Source organism: Asterias rubens, chromosome 4, assembly GCF_902459465.1.
Source record: "Asterias rubens chromosome 4, eAstRub1.3, whole genome shotgun sequence".
Taxonomy (NCBI): Eukaryota; Metazoa; Echinodermata; class Asteroidea; order Forcipulatida; family Asteriidae; genus Asterias; species Asterias rubens.
Genome location: NC_047065.1, coordinates 12707606 through 12727154, shown reverse-complemented (window position 1 = coordinate 12727154; position 19549 = coordinate 12707606). Strand labels below are relative to the sequence as shown.

Below are 19549 nucleotides of genomic sequence, written 5' to 3'. Positions count from 1 at the left end.
ACCCAGTAGTATTCGGATGTACCCAGTTGTATTCCGATGTACCTAGTAGTTTTATGGTGTACCCAGTTTTATTCGCATGTACCCATTAGTATTAGGATGTAGTATTCTAATGTACCCAGTTGTATTCTGATGTACCAGGTAGTATTCGGATGTACCCAGTTGTGTTGTGATGTACCAGGTAGTATTCAGATGTACTCAGTAGTATTCTAATGTAAGTAGTAGTATTCGGATGTACCCAGTTGTGTTGTGATGTACCCGGTAGTATTCAGATGTACCCAGTTGTATTCCGATGTACCAGGTAGTATTCGGACGTACCCAGTTGTATTCTGATGTACCCGGTAGTGTTCCGATGTACCGGTTAGTATTCTGGTGTACCCAGTAGTATTCTAATGTACTTGGTAGTATTCTGATGTTCCCAGTTGTATTCCGATGTACCCGGTAGTATTCCGATGTACCCGATAGTATTCTGATGTTCCCAGTTGTATTCCGATGTACCCGGTAGTATTCTGATGTACCCGATTGTATTCTGATGTACCCAGTTGTATTCTGATGTACCCGATAGTATTCTGATGTACCCAGTTGTATTCCGATGTACCCGATAGTATTCTGATGTACCCAGTTGTATTCTGATGTACCCAGTTGTGTTCTGATGTACCCGGTAGTATTCAGATGTACCCAGTTGTGTTGTGATGTACCCAGTTGTATTCCGATGTACCCGATAGTATTCTGATGTACCCAGTTGTATTCCGATGTACCCGATAGTATTCTGATGTACCCAGTTGTATTCCGATGTACCCGATAGTATTCTGATGTACCCAGTTGTATTCTGATGTACCCAGTTTTATTCGCATGTACCCATCATTATCAGGATGTACCCATTAGTATTAGGATGTACCCTGTAGTTTCTGGATGAACTCGGGTTCCCGGATAGATCTATGTACCAGGTAGCCATAATGTCACCAAAAAAAAAGACGGAGGATTAGTAAACATTTCTAAGCAATCACAGAATGATGTCTCAAATAAAAAACAAATAAAACATGGCGTCTACATCACCGCTATCTCTACTTCTGCCAGGGGTCTTTGTTGTTTCGTTTGTTGGGGGTTCCGGAGCTGAAGACCCCCTGGGATGAGGAGCCGTTGTTGAAGGAACTCATTGTCCCTATGGAGAGCAGTTTAGACTCAGACGGCTTGAGGTAGGGGATCAGTTGCTGCTTTTTAACCATCTGCAATGCTATCTGATGGTTACCTGTGAACGTCAATATGAAAAGGAAAGTCAGCAACAATGTTCTTACTTCACCTAACAACCCGATTCCAATGCCATCAATTTTGCTTGTATTTGTGAAATGTCAAAATGAAAAAAAGTTTAAAACTTTGTTCTTACTTCGTCAATCGACCCAAAATGAACATCAACTTTGCTCCTACTTCAACTAACGACCCGATTCTAACGCGTTCAACTTTGCTTGTACTTCACCTATTGACCAAAAACAAACACCATCAACTTTGTTCCTACTTAATCTAACCAACCGAAACATACATCATTAACTTTATTCTCTTTCATCTAACGATCTCACTCGAACAGCATCAACTTTCTTCTAACACGTCTAACAACTCAAAACAAACATCGTCAACTTTGTTCTTACTTCGTCCACGACCCGAAATGAACATTATCAACTTTGTTCTTACTTCGTGTAACGGCTCAAAATAAACGGTGTCAAATTTGTTTTCTTGCCTATTCCAACAAACCGAAACGGACATCCAAACTTTGTTCTTACTTCTTCTAACGACCCAAAACAAATGTCACCGACTTTGTTTTTTTGTATGTTTCTTGATAGATCTGCATATAAATCAGGATTACATCAGGGAAAAAATGGCCAAATCCACTCCGGGTGTAAGCAATTTTATAGAAGAGAAATGGACAACAAAATCTCACCTGTTTGTAACTCAATATAGATGCCAAGGAAGAGCGCCTGCTGAGGGATCTCACTGGTGGGTAACATACTGCATGTCTGTATAAGCCACAAATCATAAAAGTGAAATTAGTCAACCGCGAAAAAATGATAAAATGACAACTTGCTCCGACAGAATTACACAAAGTTTCAGTTTATAAATCAAGAGGTTTATTCCCTTGCTTGCAGCAGGGTGTAAAATGTACAGTGTTGGAAGTTTTAATGTTAAATTCTGCTTACAAATTAATTCATGCTTGAATACTTTTCTAAGTTTGACTCTGTCCCAACTTTAAAAAAACACAAGACTTTGAGAAGCACGACAAAGCCTGCTTGGCAGAAAAGGGCTACAAGCACAAACAAAACTTGGCAAGTTCCCTACTCTTAAACTGATCTGCAATAATTTTCAATTCATCAGCTTTAAGTTGTAAATTTTTCTTGAATATCATGATCAATTACAAACTAATCTGACTAATGATTCAGAATTTGGAACTTTTTGAGCTACCTGTGACATGAAATACAACTTGTTTGAGGCACTTCCTAGCCTCAACCCATTCACTATGCAGCGAGTGTACGCAAGCCAGATTCAGAAGCAAACTACAAATTTATTTTGGAAATTGATTAAAAAGATATTCAAATTAAGAACTTTGAATTAATATGAAATAGATTCAGGTATTCAAACTAGCTCGACATAAAACAAACTTACCTGTTTGAGGCACTTCCTAGCCTTGTCCCATTCACTACGCAGCGAGTGTGCACACGCCAGATTAAGGAGCATCGTGGCCCGGGCGACCTGTATCGACGCAGGGAAGTATTCAGACACGGCTACGTGTCCCTCCATTCCGTCGTGACCTTCACCCTGACCTGCGTCTGATTTATCACCCTGTTTCTCACCTGGGTCAAGAGGTTAACAGAGGTTAATAATAGTAAGAGAGCAAAGGTTTTGACGATGGCAACATGATGAAACAGTCACGACTATTGCTTTTGTAATATTCTTTTACTAATGTCAACTAGTTTCTAAAAATAAAATAAAGGATGCTTTATAAGTGAATTTTCTTGATTTGGGGTTGAACAAAGAAAACATTACTAGAGCAGGATTTGAACATATGACCTCAGGATTAATGGCAGGTGCTCTACCAACTGAGCTTTTAAACCTCTCTATTTTGTCAATATCTTTGTTCGGGATGTTAGTCAGAAGCCATACAACTAACAACCGCCAAGTCGCCAGGCATCACACCAAAGTTTACGTTACAACCTGGGAAGCGGCAGCCAGGAGATTACCTATAAGGGGATGCAACTTTTTTCATTTCAAATACCAAATAATAACTTGAAATGATTTAGGGTTGTTCAATTTATGGCGTCCGACTGGCAACCCCGAACAAAGCTATTCACAAAGTAGGGAGACCGCCGACAAAGGGCTAGACAGCTTGATTGGTAGAGTGCCGGCGAGTTAATTCAGAGGTTGTTGGTTCAAATCCCACAAGCCGAATATTCCCAATTTTTTTCGAAGACATCCACTCATAGAGTTTTATATAAAAACTAGAGGGCACACTGGCCTAAATACGCGCACTGGCATGCGCGCATGCACCCATTTCCTAAGTTGAACAAACAGGCATTGCTTAGCATGTGTTTGTGCGGCCATTTTGTAAGTTGACAAATGAGCATTGCGTCAGCGTTATATAAACACAAACTCCAACGTGTACTTCATATTCAGCGCACGTGCAGAATCATATGGCGCGCGTGTCTCCTTGCGGCGGTCCCGATGCGTTTGTGCAAGAAGCATCACCAGTGCGCCCTCTAGTTCTTATATATAACTCTATGCATCCACTATACAACACTACACTACAGATGAAACAGACTGAATTAAGCGTCTAACCATGTTCTGGAAGTACAGGAAGCACAACGGATACATCACACACTGAATCAGGAGCTAGATGCTGGATGGCTTCTGATATCTGGTCCATGTTGATTAATGCCTCCGCAGCGTACAGATGACCAAGGAATCTATGGATAAATCAATCAGTTATTATTATTACAATTTATTTAATCTACATTTTATTATTAGTTTTGTTTGTTGGAAAGCAAACAGTGGATACCGGCCACTTAAAGTTTCATGTAAAAAAAAAACATTACTTATTCCTAAATACCCACGACAGTTTATAAATTCATTCCGATTGGTCTGAAGGAGATCACATGGACATGTTTGAAAGTCTCATATAAACATGGTGAGAAGTGTAAAAGCATAGGCATAGTGCCTGGTTTACATATGGCGCTAATTTATGTGTAACACAATCAAGGTATACCAGTACTCAATGTTAACCCATTAGAATGCAAGTTTATGCCTAACAGTTGACCCTTTGTGAAACGGAGCCTGAAGACGAGACCGTAAGTGAAAACCTAAACGTGACAGTCAAGGAAAATCTGGACTTGACAGTTTTAAAAATCTAAACGTGACAGTAATGGAAAATCTAAACCCGACAGTAATGGAAAATCTAAACCCGACAGTAATTGAAAATCTAAACCTGACAGGTATGGAAAATCTGGACGTGACAGAAATGGAAAATCTAAGGTGACAGTAATGGAAAATCTAAACGTGACAGTAATGGAAAACAATACTTCCAGACGGGCTTGGCGCAACACAGCCCCACACATCTGGTTTAAAACAACTAACACACTAAAATAGAATTAGCTGTTGCAAACTGCTTACCAGCCAAAAAGACCTATGGTATAAATGCAATTAATAATTAAAGGCAGTGGACACTATTGGCTATCATCAAAGACTAGCCTTCACAGTTGGTGTATCTCAACATATGCAAAAAATAACAAACCTGTGAAAATTTGAGCTCAATCGGTCATCGAACTTGCAAGATAATAATGAAAGAAAAAACACCCTTGTAACACAAAGATGTGTGCGTTTAGATGGTTGATTTCGAGACCTCAAGTTCTAAATCCGAGGTCTTGAAATCAAATCCGTGGAAAATTACTTCTTTCTCGAAAACTATGGCACTTCAGAGGGTGCCGTTTCTCACAATGTTTTATACCATAAACCTCTCCCCATTACTCGTCACCAAGAAAGGTTTTATGCTAACAATTATTTTGATTAATTACCAATAGTGTTGACTGCCTTTAATGGCCTGATGTTTTGACCCTTGGTAAAATCTTTCTCAATGGGCTGATATTCCATGAAATGCTTTACTTTTTGAGAAAACATTAAAACAAAATAAATTCTCGATAGCGAGAACTACAGATTTATTTTAAACACATGTCATGACACGGCGAAACGTGGGGAAACAATGGTGGGTTTTCCTGTTATTTTCTCCCGACTCCGATGACCGATTGAGCCTAAATTTTCACAGGTTTGTTATTTTACATTTAAGTTGTGATACACAAAGTGTGGGCCTTGGAAAATACTGTTTACCGAAAGTGTCCAATGGCTTTAAGGAATTTTTTTGCTTAAGCAGCTCTATGAAATTGGCCCCCGGTAACTCAGTGTAACATAAGCAGTGAAGTGAAAATACATGAATAGAAAGAGAGAGTCAGAATGCACACAGAAAAAAAAGCAAGGGGTTAACAACTAGACTATACAACGTATTGCATAACCCCCCTTTTTTGCTATGAAAGTTGCCGTCTTGTAGGGCAAACCGTATGCGTGTCTACATGGGTACATCAAAGAAACATGCAGCACGCAGTGTTCTCAGTTTGATTTCTATGGCACAAGCACGCACACACATGCACACGCCCGCAGATGCCATCTTGTAGGGCAAACCGTATGCGCATCTACATGGGTACATCAAAGAAACATGCAGCACGCAGCGTTCCCGGTTTGATTTCTATGGCACATACACGCACACCCACACACACACGCCCGCAGACGCCATCTTGTAGGGCAAATATCTGAACGGTGACGTCATATTGAATACGGTCTATACACACAAAATTCACTTGTGGGGGTGCTACGTACTTGAGAGAGCCCGGCAGTCTAGTCTGGGCCAACAGAAGTTTGGTGAACTCCAAGGTGGTCACGTTATCGCCCAGGGATAAGGAGACGTAGGCACTGCTGGCTAGGATAGAACATCGTAGACTGGTCAGATCGGCTGGCTTCAGGGCCTGACCCGGTGGCGCTGCTAAATGACCGGGGCCTGGCTGCTTACTGGATGAAAAACACACACAGCAAAATCAAACTTTTAAATTATATTCCATAAGGGTAAAAAGTTATTGGCATAATCAGGTTCAGACATATAAAAATCATATTAATTTTGATTTACCGATATACACTGATATGTGTGTACACTGTATACTCGGTAGTTTCCTGAGCTCTGTGAAAAAAAATCACAGACATATAACTCGGGGGGGGGGGGGGGGGGGGGGGGTTCGAAACCACAAAATAAAACGCAGTTACAGTCATTCATGTTAGCGTGACACGAAAGATCTCTATACCTTATACGTATTCATGACCTAGAGTCATATTCTCACTGGTCCATTTAACATCACGTGCCAGATGCTATTTTTTCTGTTTACCAAGCGTTCACGCAAGTATTCACGCACATGGTAGATATGCATGACAAGTTCGATCGTCATGTTGCATGCATGTGTGAACATCGCCATAGCGACATACAACACATCGAAAGATGGCGGCGCAAGTTAATTTCAATCTATGTTTCCCGAGCTCAACAATGTCGAACTAGAGACGTGTATGAGGTATAGTGAAACAATTACATCATGGTTTATTTCGGGTGAACATTCAATTTTATTTCGGGTGAACATTCAATATAAGCTAGTTTTTTTTTTTATGTCTCTACCAAAAAAGTCCAAACATCCAATATTCCAAAAGTAACAATGTCAGAAACCAAACATCCATTTTTTTGAAAAAGCCGGAAATGTGACTTAAGAGTATCATGCCTAAGATACACGCTACTGGGCCGAGAGAAAAATAATTCACCACGCATCACCGAGTTCAACTTCCCGCCTGTTTTTCCCGCCTTCGTGCATCACCAAGCTAACCCGCCGCCCAGTACTTAAGCAGCATGCAGCATCAGAGTCCAGCATTCTCCAGAAGACGATCAGAGCATACTGATCGAAACGTCGAGTTGAAACCAACGGTTCTTTTCAGAACCACCCCAACTCATTTAGAGATAGTTATTACATGGTGTTACCTCAAACTCTTCTATATCTAATTTCCACCATGCAAAGTTTCAAATCCTACTCATAATTTACCTTGTTGAATCGGCAGCCTCGGATGAGTCGCTACTGACACTGCCTCTAGCTGTGATCCTACTGGCCGATGAGTGAGATGCCTCGTCAGGTAGTAGAGACAGAGCGTTGGAGAGACATAGCGAAGCAAACTCCAACGTGGCTGCTGGAAATGCAGCGGACTGTCCGTCTCCGCTATAAGGAGACAATCATGACATGAATGAAAATTACTTCTAACCATTGGTTCTTTTCCGAATCAACACTGAGTCACAAGAGATTTATTGGTTCCACCACAAACCTCATCTGATTGTACTCCTACCATGCAAAGTTTCAAATCCTACTTATAATAAAATAATAATAATAATAATAGTAGGTATTTGTAATGCACCAAATAAATCTTAATTCTAAATCTCCCCCAGAAATTTAATAGTCCCAGTAAAAGGGTGATAATGCAAAAAATAGTTAATAACAAAAAGAAAACAAACATTATGATCAAGGTTTATTTATTTTTCATAAATAAGTTATGGAATCAAAACTCTTTTAGCTAAAAGTTTTCTTAAAGGCAGTAGACAGTATTGGTAATTACTCAGAATATTTATTCGCATAAAACCTTACTTGGTAACAAGTAATGGGGAGAGGATGGTAGTATAACACATTGTGAGAAACAACTCTCTCTGAAGTGGAGCAGTTTTCGAGAAAGAATAATTTTCCACAAATTTGATTTCGAGACCTCAAGCATCTGAACACACACAACTTTGTGTGACAAGGGTGTTTTTTCTTTCTTTATTATCTCGCAACTTCGGTGACCAATTGAGCTCAAATTTTTACAGGTTTGTTATTTTATGCATATGTTGAGATACAGCAAATGAGAAGACTGGTCTTTGACAATTACCAATAGTGGCCAGTGTCTTTAATGCATAAATTTGGTTTTGCATAGTTTGGAGCTCCTGGTAAATGGAGTTTATTGATCAAGACGGGTCTTCAAAATAATTTTTTGGCAAAAAGAAACCATCATTTTTTAAAGTAAGCTGATTATTCATTGATTTTGATGTGGTTTTCAACATGCATACGCAATTTTCATTTAATGATCACTAGGAGTATGAAACTGCAACTAATGACCTTAAAACAATGAGCCGACATGGTGATTGAAAGACAACAGGTGATGGCGGCAACTCCAGGAGTGCGCCCCCATTACAACCTGAGGACGAGGCGGCCACGGATGCAAGTCTATGCCGAATGATGATGATGACGACATGGTGTCAAATCTTATTCTTGATAAATAATTCTCCAAATCATACAGTAGGATTTTGAAGTTAGAAATTCATGGCAGAATCCGTACCTGTATTTATATTCTGATGACCCAGGAGACAGGATCACTTTACGATGAGGTCCTGTACCAATCACGTTGCGTACAATCCCACGTCTAGGGCCGTCCCCTGAGACCTTTCCTTCCGGTTCAGCACCCTAGAAAAATAGTAATAATCAAATAAATAAGGGAATCAATGTGTGGTGAAGAGGTTTTCTACTAATGGTTTAAACCCAACGAGGCCTGGTTATTGATAATGTTACAGAGACGAAGTCGAGGTTAATGATCAAGAACCAGGCCTTGGCGGGTTTAAACCACTAGTTGAAAACCGATTCAACACACTTTGATTCCCATTCATAAATACCTTTTCGGTCTCATATACACTGGTGCAAGCTCTCATGTCACGCCCATGTTTCAACACTTTTTACCGGTCATAAACAAAGGTTTATACACACCCACGTGACACGCTCTTCACCAATAGGAAGAGCGAAACTGTCTGAGGTATTTATGAATAGTGTGTAAACCCTTCTCTATTGTTGGTAACATTCTCAGCGAGTTAAAAAATCCATTGTATGGTGGCACAACTGTGTACATGTACATGTGTATACTGTGGTCAAGTGGTTAGACTGCAGGACTTGCAATCACAAGGTTGTGGGTTCGAATCCCCCAGCTAACCGCTGATTTCACAATGACTAGGACAAATATTGCCGTCTAGTTAATGAATCACAGTTTCTTGATTTGTGTAATTCATAATCATAGATGTTAAACCAATGTTTGTGAGAGAGATTGGCTGTTGCCAGCTTGGTGTTTATATCCCTTTGTGGGAGTTTGCCGAGTTCCCTTGATGGGAAGATCATTCAAACAAACAAACAAAATACTGTGTGGATGCAATTCATCACAAAGTTTGATAGTGTATGCAGACTGGCAAAGGGTTAACTATTACTCAAAACCATAGTGGATGACATTGAACGGTCAGACAGTAAGAGGGTCGACTGTGCACTGTGTAAGCATTCATATTTTATTGCCTGCAACCACACTGTATCATCGTAAAGCATATGGATGATATTAATAAGTTCATCCGTATTGACTGTAAAGGGGGTAACCCTGTTTCAGGCCCAGAAGTAGGCGACAAAGGCCCTGGGGAAAAATAGATTGTAGCCCACACCTTGAAGTGGCCTTAAGGCTTTGTGTGTCTAGCGACACAGGAGGGTTGACTCTGTACAGTGTAGGCGCATTCACCACATGATAGCATAATGCAGGCTGGTGTATCTACCATTCAAAACCATGTGGATGATATTGAATGGTCTAACAGTAGTAGGGTTGACTGTCTACTGTGCAGATACATTCACCTTATGAGATCATATTGCATTCTGGCATATCATTCGAAACAAAATATAGATGATATTGATTGGTCAGACAGTAGGAGCGTTAAGACAGTAGGAGGGCTTAATTACGAATATAAAGAAGAAAATAGCTACACGATGCTGATGTGGCAAAAACCAAAAGGTCATTCAATTCAAAAACCAAAAGGTCATTCAATTCAATTCAATGGACTTGTTATTTTTTAGATTAGATTAGATTAGATTAGATTTATTTATTTGTCCACGCTAAAAACATAGACAATTTTCATGTTGACAGTAACAATTAAACATAAAGTTGAAAACAAATAACAATGAGTTAATGAAATAAGTATGCTAGATGATTTAACAGCAATACAATGTATAGACGTTTCAAAGGTAATAACTATTGACCTCTTCAAGCCTAGACAAAAATTGAGAGAGAGAGTTGAAAAATAAAAATAAATAATAAAAAATGGCAACTCACAGATGGTGTTGAATTGGCTGCGATGCAACATTCGGCCAATCTCAACCAGAGCCGTGGGTTTGTTGGGTAAACCTGTATGGCCTCCGTCAGGCATTCGAATGCCGCTAGAGGGCGCCCTGCATGGAGCAGCTGGATGCCCGTGTTGTATAGAAGCTCATAACGACGGTTCATACCCAGGGTTTTGATGTGACGATTGTTTAGGGATTGACCTGAGAGAAGACACAAACAAGTGATTGGTTTAAGTATTAGGTATAAAAAATGTTTGTTGCATGGATTAAAAAAATATATATAAGTAAAACAAACTCCAACCTTTTCGTTTGGGCAGCTCCGCCATTGCGTTGGCATTTTCCTGCAGTGCCCTCCGTCCGTAGTAAGCAGCCAGATGGTATTTTCCCATGTAGAAGTGGATACAGGCAAGGTTATTGAAGTACATGACAGGGACGCACTGGCCCGTCTTCAAGAAGTCGCTGGACGGAGGAACGCTGTTTAGCAGCTTGATGGCTTTGCGGTAATTCTGACGGATGAACTCAAAGTTGCCTTTCAGAAACAAGGAGGCAGCGCACTAAGTAGTGACAGGGAAACAGGATTAATAAGGATGAGATTTTGATTCAGGCACTGGCTGGACACTATTGTTACTCAAAATAATTTGTAGCATAAAACTAGCCTATGCTTCAACATCTGAGCCCAATTTCTTGAAGTTGTTAAGCGTGAACAATTTTAAGCAAACATTGGGTGGGGCAACCAGTTGCAAAAAGGTCAACCTTGTGGAATTTGGCTGGTAAACTGTTTCTGCTAAGCAAGATTTGTCTGTGCTTAGCAAGCTTTTGTGCTTCAAGGATTCGGGTACCTTTTCAAAATGTCCATAGATTTACATTAAACTTACAGGGTTTGAAGATAATGATAGTGGAAAGCTTCCCTTCAAATCTTACTTACTGAGGTGCTGTAGTTTTCGAGGAAATGAGTAAAACAATGTCACGAAAATACGATTGTAAATGCTTAAAATAATTTTCGTATCATGAGACGAAAATTATTTTAATGACATTGTTTGACTCATTTCCCAAAAACTACAGCACCTCAGCACGTAATATTTTCAGGGAAGCTTTCTACTATCATTATCTTCAAACTGTGTAAGTTTAGTGTAAATCTGTGGACATTGTGTTTTTTGTCCTACAAAAAATTACATACACCCTTTAACAAAGGGCTTTTTGAAATAAGGCCCCGATCAAGCCATTAGCCCAAGGCTATGTAATTGGAAGGAAACCATATGAAGCTTTGGCTACCATTTTAAATTTATGAAAACCTATATGATCCAATGAGTGAAGGCATGACTTACTGGTCCAGCTGAGTTCATGACAGTTTTGATTTCACGCTTGCAAACTTTGACGTGCTTCAACTGTAGGTAGCATCTGGTTTTCAGCTGTAGAAACAAAATGTCAATAGTTTTAAAACACAAATTATTTATATCAAGTAACAAACCGCAAGGGGAAATGACTGAGTTTTGTTAATTTTAAAGGCAGTGGACACTATTGGTAATTACTCAAAATAATTGTTATCATAAAACCTTTCTTGATTACAAGTAATGGGAAGAGGTTGATAGTTTAGAATAATGTGAGAAACAGCTCCCTCCGAAGTGATGTAGTTTTCGTGAAAGAAGTAATTTTCCACAAATTTGATTTCGAGACCTCATATTCAGAATTTGAGGTCTTGAAAGCAAGCATCTGAAAACACACAACTTCATGTGACAAGGGTGTTTTTTCTGTCATTATTATTTTGCAACTTCGGCGACCAATTGAGCTCAAATTTTCACAGGTTTGTTATTTTATAAATATGTTGAGATACACCAAGTGAGAAGACTGTTTTTTTTTTGTCAATTACCAATAGTATCCAGTGTCTTCAAGTTGAACAAAGACAAAGTAACTACAGCCTGACTTGAACCAGTGACCTCCAGATTAAAGGAACACGGTGCCTTGGATCAGCCGAGTTTGTCTTTGAAAAGCGTTTGCAACCGTTTGTTATCAAATTCATATGGTGAGAAAGATGTTTTAAAAGTAGAACACAATGATCCACACACATTTGCCTTGAATTTGTGTGGTTTTTCTTTTACTTTGCGAACTAATACGGTCGGCCATTTATGGGAGTCAAAATGTTGACTACCACAAATGGCAGATTGGTTTGTCGACGAGGTAAAAGGAAAACCACGCAATTTCGAGTGATACTTGTGTGGATCATTATTTTCTACTTTTAAAACATCTTTCTAATCATATGCATTTCATAACAAATGGTTACAGAACGCTTTTCAAAGACCAACTCGACCGATCCAAGGCAACGTGTTCCTTTAATGTGCACTCCAACACTGAGGCATTCATCCCTAAGGGGTCCCTATTTCAAAATGAAAAAGGGTGCTTTCAAATTTGGGGTAGCCACCCATACCCCTTGGAGTAAATTTGGACTGGTCCTTTAATGTGTTTTAACTGGAATTTGGCCAACGGACCAGTGTTAAGGGAGATCGCTACAAAGGTCTCTATTTCAGGATGAGATTACGATATATGAACTTACAAGGTGTAAAGTCGGCCGATACTTCTCTGGATCTTGTCCTGTCTCCTCAGTGCTATTGGATTCCTTGTTGTCCTTGTTCTAAATATGAAGATGAAGAAATAAAAATAACAATTTCAATAACAATTCATAAATACCTAAGACAGTTTATCCATTCTGATTTGTCGAGAGGGCATCACAAGGTGTTGCTTGAACGGATGATATAACACCAGTAAAAAGTGTTATAACATGGGCGTGACACGCCCTTAGACCTGTGCGTATATGACAGTTTCTTCATTCCTATTGGTCGAGAGCAACGGCAGGGACAGGTGTGCCACATCATGCGATACGCGTGACGCGCACAGCATTTCCTTATAAGGAGTTGTTTACCACAGGGCCTAACCATTTCATTGCTGGAGGGGTGTTGTGTTGAAAGAAATCATTGAACAATTATAATTTTTGCATTTATTTTACCTTTTGACCAAAAAGTGTTGATGTTTTTTTACCGAAAAGGTATTTATGAAAGGGAATCAAAGTGTGTTGAATCGGTTTTCAATTAGTGGTTTAAACCTGCCTAGGTCTGGTTCTTGATAATTTACCTCGACTTCGTCTCGGTAAAATTATCAAGTCCAGGCCTCGGCGCGGGTTTAAACCACTAGTTGAAAACCTCTTCACCACACATTGATTCCCTTATAGTAAAGTGCATTTCGTCCATGTGGCAATTCTCTGCTTCTGTAAGTGCAGATCCTTTGCTTGCGTAAAGCAGAGATATGAAATAAGCCATAGTGCCTTGCATATTGGAGATTTTTCAGACATCATGGAGTAAACACCTATCCGAGGATTATAAATGAAAAACCTTCTGCCACTATTAATTCTACTCACGCTAGTTTCCGACGTGCCCTTGTTGCTAGCATTCTCAGTGGAGAAGAGTTGTTTCTCCAAGTAAGATATAATGGCCAGAGCTTTCTCCGGTTGGTACGTACTCAGGTAGGTCTCTACTAGCAAAAGTAGTATCTTATGACCCAAGGATTCCTCTGTGGTGAAAAGAGAGAAGTACATTAAAGGTACTGTCCAGGACTGGTAGAGCTGACAAAATAGTCAAAGACAGTGCACATGTTTTGTGTGGCCATATTGACTCATTTCACCTGACGTCATCATCAGAAAAATATTGAACGCGCCATACTGTTGGGCAATTTCACTGTGCGTTTTCATATATAACTCTATGCCGTGTGTTATGCAGTGAAGTGTGCATTTTAGGCGACGCGGCGTTAATACACCTAAACCTAACTGCCAACCAACATGGTGACCGTGGCATCAGTCCCCACGTGTGACGCGCCTGCAAGGGGTCAATACATGAAACTGCAAACCTGTTGGAATTTGTGCTTAATCCGTTGAGTCAGAAATAGTGAAAAACCATAAAATGCAGTTTTAAGCCTGTGAACACCTTGCCCTTATTTTGCAGTAGTAAATGAAATCAGCTGTTGCTTTGTCTTTTTAGGTTTCGGATAGTTTTCCTAATATGATAAGACTTCATTTCAGAGGGAAAAAGTTTCCAGAAAAAATGATTATGGTATGAACTTCATAATCAGTAAGCTGACTTAAGTTTTTTATTTTTAACACTCCTGTACATATCCTTTTAAAATTGTATTCAATAGACAAAACAACTTTCAGACAGGAGCCAATTTCATGAGGCAGTATTTTTCCCTTATACCTATCTGAAGGACAAGGGCATTTATGGTTTTGTTTAACGACAGTGGACACTATTGGTAATTGTCAAAGACCAGGCTTCTCACTTGGTGTTTCTGAACAAACCTGTGAAAACTTGAGCTCAATTGGTTGCCAAATTTGCGAGATATGAATGAAATAAAAAACACCCTTGTCACAGGAAGTTGTGTGCTTTTAGATGCTTGATTTCAAGACCTCAAATTCTAAACTTGAAATCAAATTTGTCTCGAAATCAAATTTGTGGAAAATTACTTCTTTCTTCGAAAACTACGTCACTTCAGAGAGAGCCGTTTCTCAGTGTTTTATACCATCAACCTCTCTCCATTACTCTTTACCAAGTAAGGTTTTATGCTGATAAATATTTTGAGTAATAACCAATAGTGTCCACTGCCTTTAAGGACACAAATTCATGACCAAATCCACAGTTTGACACCACCAGAACTTGAGTCTAGGGCACTAGACCACCACACCACTAAACAGTGGGCTCAAATTGAGGACATTTTGGCTTCCACATGCAGCTACCAAACTTCGCTCGTCCCCAGCGACGTTGCTTTAACCAAAGGCGCTGGGATGGGCAAACGTATCATGCACTGTCATTGGTTTAATAATGCGCAGTCCCATCATGCATCACACTCACACTGCGCCATAGTTCTATGCACTGCATAAGTGACGTACTTCCTGAACAAGAATCTGTGCAAGCAATAAGCCCATCCCAGCGGTCCTGGATCGACTGGCCGCTGGGGCCGAGCGAACTACCAAACTAAGTACTCACCTAGTGGTTCGATGATCTGGAACAGCTTCTCCAGAATGCGGATGGCTTCGTGATGTTGCCTCATATGATAAAGGATGACGGCGTGATTGAAGAACAGTATGGCATGGTCAGTGTCTTCCAGTGTATCTATACCACCACTCAAGTTGACATGGGCCTGTTTTACATCATGAATAATTCAACAGCTCTTATAAATAATTCAATTCACAAGGGGGGGAGGGGTCGAACCCCCTTCTCTTATTGAAAAGTGTACTACACAACACACAGGTGCAGTGTATCTATACCCCCACTCAATTTTAACTAATATCTTTGTTTGGATGTGCCAGTCAGAAGCCTTTTTAAACCTGTACTTGCTGTGTAGCCAGGGATCACAGGGGTACAAGCCGTTTGCGGCTTCTTTGATATCTAACGGGTTAAACAAGCGACAACACTCATGAAATCAGTATGCCTTTAGGGAGAACCCCAGGGTAATGTAAACAAGGTTCAACACCGAGATATAGTATCACTTGTTTGAAATTTACATTCCTCCCTGAGGGTCTGGTAGAGTGACTAACCTGCGAACACACATTGCCGAGGCCCTTTCGCATATCATCTATCCTCGAACAGCCGGACTGGAAGAACTTTGCCACGGTCAGATTATGGTTGACCTTAATATCGTTACTCCTCATCTTAGCGAGGGAGTGAAGTTTCTCCAGGCACGGAGCGTAGTGTCCAGCCTCAAAGTCATGACTGGCTGCCGTCGCTAGTTCCTTCTCTTCTTCGGTGATGACCGGGATCGGGGATGGGACGGGGGACTCCGAAGGACCCTCTTTCTCCTTACCACTATCCTTGTCAGCCATGTTTTTGTTTCTTTCTCGGTTTTTTTCTCACATAAGCATAGTCTGTAAAATGTCGTTGTAAGTATAGATCTACATTTAACAGGTTTTGTTGGGTTTTGTAAGGGTCTTTGTAAGTGTGTTTTTACATACAGGCTCTGTGGAAGTTGGAAAAACTTCAAACTAAGGGAAATTGAAATCTTTTTCTCAAAATGTTTTTACTAGGAGGGGTGGGGGATGTTGCCGTTTAAAATTATCTCCAAGAACCTTCAGGCTTAGCTGTTTCTAAAGCTCACTCAATCTGAAAGAAAAAAACAAACAGGTAAAACATCTCAAAAATGTTGACAACATTGAGAAGTAGTGAACAGCTTTGTTTGATACAGTATGTGTATTTATCTTAATAAACTAGAGTAGAGGAAGCTAGCATCATAATCATATTCATGGATGGTAAAGGGGGCAAGCCTTTATTTATATTTATACGTATTTTAATGATTCCTGTAAGTGGCGGCTATCCGCTGTTGGACATCAGTAATAAATAAATAAAAAATAAAAAATAAAAATTTAGGCAAAATTGGAAAATAATGGGGGAAATAAATGGAATGAAATGGAAAACTGAGTCACCAAATTGCTTTGGGAATCAACATTCACGTCATAGAATTACAATTAGCGCTACATTACGATTACTACACACAGGTGGTATAGATGGGTTACAATACATAATGCATCATCAACCGCCATCTTTGATGTACTAACAAGGGAAAGTGCAAGGGTATACGCGCTGCGCATGACTCTCAGCCAATGGTAGCTCTTCGTGCATGCACAATTCGTCAAATATGGCGGCCGATGACGCCTATTGATATCCATCTACATGTATATTGGCAACTTTTATCTTTACAAAATAGAAAAGTTTTCAAATATAAAAGAATAGCATTCATTAATTTGAGCCACTACTTTTCCATTTGTGAAATAAAATAGGGTCTAAATTCTAAGACTAGTTTATTCAACTCATGAAAGAATAAAGCAAAAATGACTCAAAAGACAAAAGTTTTTTCATTTTGTAAATAAAAAAAAGGTAAAAAAAAGGTGAAAAAGAGGATCCGGAAATATTTTTGTATTATTTCCCACTTCTCTCATAGTTTAGTTGCGATAACGTAACCCTCCTGCCGACGGCGTAGCCGCAGGGTTACGAATCATACGCTGGTACCTGCGCTTCAGGGCTTGGTGACTAAAAGATAAAGCATTGAAAATATCGGGAAGTCACAAAATGGCGATGCGACATACCAACCTGGAACATTTTGTCACTGTTTCGCTCCGGGATCTGGTAAGTTTTTGCATTTGTTATCAAAATATTTTTAGGCCTAGTAATACTATAGTATTAAGTGTAAATAATTCAACTGAGGTAAAAATAATATAATAATAATATTTATTCGGGCAATCACATACTTTGTACAAGTACAAGCACATGTATGTATACATTAAAAATATTTAAGAAAACAAAGTAAAACAACAGTGGGGTGCCCAGGACAGCATAAAAGTTAAAAAATAACTATCGGCAAAAGGCGTTAGCCGTATGTCTCCTAAATCCCCAAAAATACATTAAGTTAAGGCAAGAGAGGGCATAAAAAAAGCACAGAAGATAATAAAAATCACCGAACAACTATTATAAAAGGCAAACAAGCAAATATATAAACAAAAACGCACAAATAAAGGATATTCGTTAAAAAGCAGGTCTATACATCAAAGTGGTTTTAGAGCATTACATAAAAATTCTGGTAAGGGGACACAAATGAAATGACATTGTGATTGTTAACAGGTCTGTTGGCAAGTTTAGTTACTCCAGCTGTATGAGTAAAACGGCAGGGGATGGAAAATTAAAAATCTGGCATTATTTTGGGATGTGCCTTTATTAACAATTGAATCTCTGCCATTGGCAGAGCACCTGTGCATTTGGGCCAGGGAGGGGTGGGTGTGTGGTAAATTGGTTGGGTGACATGACGAGATGCGGATGTTGTGAATGTTTGATTGAAATTGAATTGATTGAATAATAATAAGTTAACATTCGATTACCAAAAGGTAGGAAAAGTTTCCGTATGGCGCCACCACTTTTTCATTCGAAATAAAATAATATAGTATCTAATTTACCTGATTGATATATCCCTTTTTGTAAAAATGAGTGAAAAAGTGGTGGCGCCATACGGAAAGTTATCCAAAAGGTAGGAGGTATGCAAATTCACCTGAATTAAAAAAATACATGGGTATAAAACGCTTAAGTGTATCATCATGTAATAGCAATACTTACCTTTGAAATCCGATAAATAGTTGTAGTAACATTTTTAGGAACGAGAGAGGATGGGAACACGGCACATGCACTGCATGCAAGTTCGCTCCAAGAAGTTCGTGCAGGTTTTTAGCGGTCGCAAGCTAGGGCGCCACCATGCGGCGACTCAGGGAAGTAACATTAACAAGGGCGCCCTCTACTGCTCTTAATATATAATTTTATCAGTGTGAAAAAGACAGTCATAGGAGTAAGAGAAATGTCATATAATTTGTGCAACCAGAAAGGCCTATTTTCAATTTAAAATTACTGGACCCTTTCAAGGGGAAAACCACCAGGACACCTTTCTAGTGTTTCATTATAAGCAAAATGTTGAATTATTTTGCCAGACGGGATGAGGGGAGGTAATATAACTAGTGCTGGGTCCACACTTGAGTCCCTGGTCCTAGTTGTCTCTCCTTCCCCCCCCCCCCCCCCCCCCCCATTTTGTTTAGACATAATTTATTTAGACTTAGAGGCAAATCAGTCTTCAAAATGCTTTACAAATTCACTTCCTCTTGTTTTTCATAATAATAGTAAATAGGGAGCTAGGTTAATTTTGTCGATGTATTGCTGATTATCAAGAAAGATACACAATAAAAGTTACCTGTGAAAGTTCGGATAAATTTTGGGGTAGTCTACAGAGAAAACCACAAATTTACATATCAATGGATTTTAACACAAATGTTGAATCCAGCTTCATGGTGAGGCGACAGCGGGTACCAACTGCATCTCTAGCTGCATGCAGCATTCCCAAACAGTAAACAGAAACCAACCCGAAATTAAAATATTTTGGGTTAAAAATTGTTTACACCACTAGCCTTTTTGAGGTATGGTGGACAGACACTGGATTACACCGTGTAATTTGGGTGTACCACAGACAAATTTACCCAAACCTTATATTGCCAGATTGTGTCTGCCATAATCTCAAAAAGGCTAAATATTTCTTTTTCAAAATAGATGACTACTATTAACCAATGTTTCTAATCTCATGTTTTTATGGCGATAAAATTGAGAAGTTACCGGTACAAAACAAACAAGCTCAATGTACAGGGTGCTACACACTTATTTATTATTCCAATAAATGTTTAAGATGCATACAACCAACCTGTATTTTAATCAAAGGAACAT

The 19549-nt window shown here is 39.4% G+C and overlaps 1 protein-coding gene across 1 annotated transcript; it reads right to left on the bottom strand.

Annotated features, from left to right (window-relative positions):
* Positions 1 to 654: 654 nt before the first annotated feature.
* On the bottom strand, positions 655 to 18496 carry LOC117289332 (CCR4-NOT transcription complex subunit 10-like). Its single transcript, XM_033770412.1, has 15 exons — positions 18404 to 18496; positions 15844 to 16405; positions 15293 to 15446; positions 13678 to 13829; positions 12820 to 12897; positions 11597 to 11680; positions 10573 to 10825; positions 10264 to 10472; positions 8473 to 8597; positions 7158 to 7328; positions 5905 to 6093; positions 3820 to 3947; positions 2650 to 2837; positions 1931 to 2006; positions 655 to 1246 (listed from the first exon to the last, which is right to left on the bottom strand). Exons 2-15 carry the CDS (start codon positions 16126 to 16128, stop codon positions 1062 to 1064), a joined length of 2277 nt encoding a protein of 758 aa, XP_033626303.1. The 5' UTR covers positions 16129 to 16405; positions 18404 to 18496; the 3' UTR covers positions 655 to 1061.
* Between the last annotated feature and the right edge of the window lie 1053 nt (positions 18497 to 19549).

Excerpts from the sequence above, each read along its gene's own strand:
- LOC117289332 (XM_033770412.1), bottom strand. The coding sequence starts at position 16,128 with ATGGCTGACAAGGATAGTGGTAAGGAGAAAGAGGGTCCTTCGGAGTCC. Across the intron at positions 12,898-13,677 it reads AGGGCACGTCGGAAACTAGC|AACAAGGACAACAAGGAATC; the intron begins GTGAGTAGAATT and ends CTTCATATTTAG. Across the intron at positions 8,598-10,263 it reads CAGCCAATTCAACACCATCT|GGTGCTGAACCGGAAGGAAA; the intron begins GTGAGTTGCCAT and ends CTATTTTTCTAG.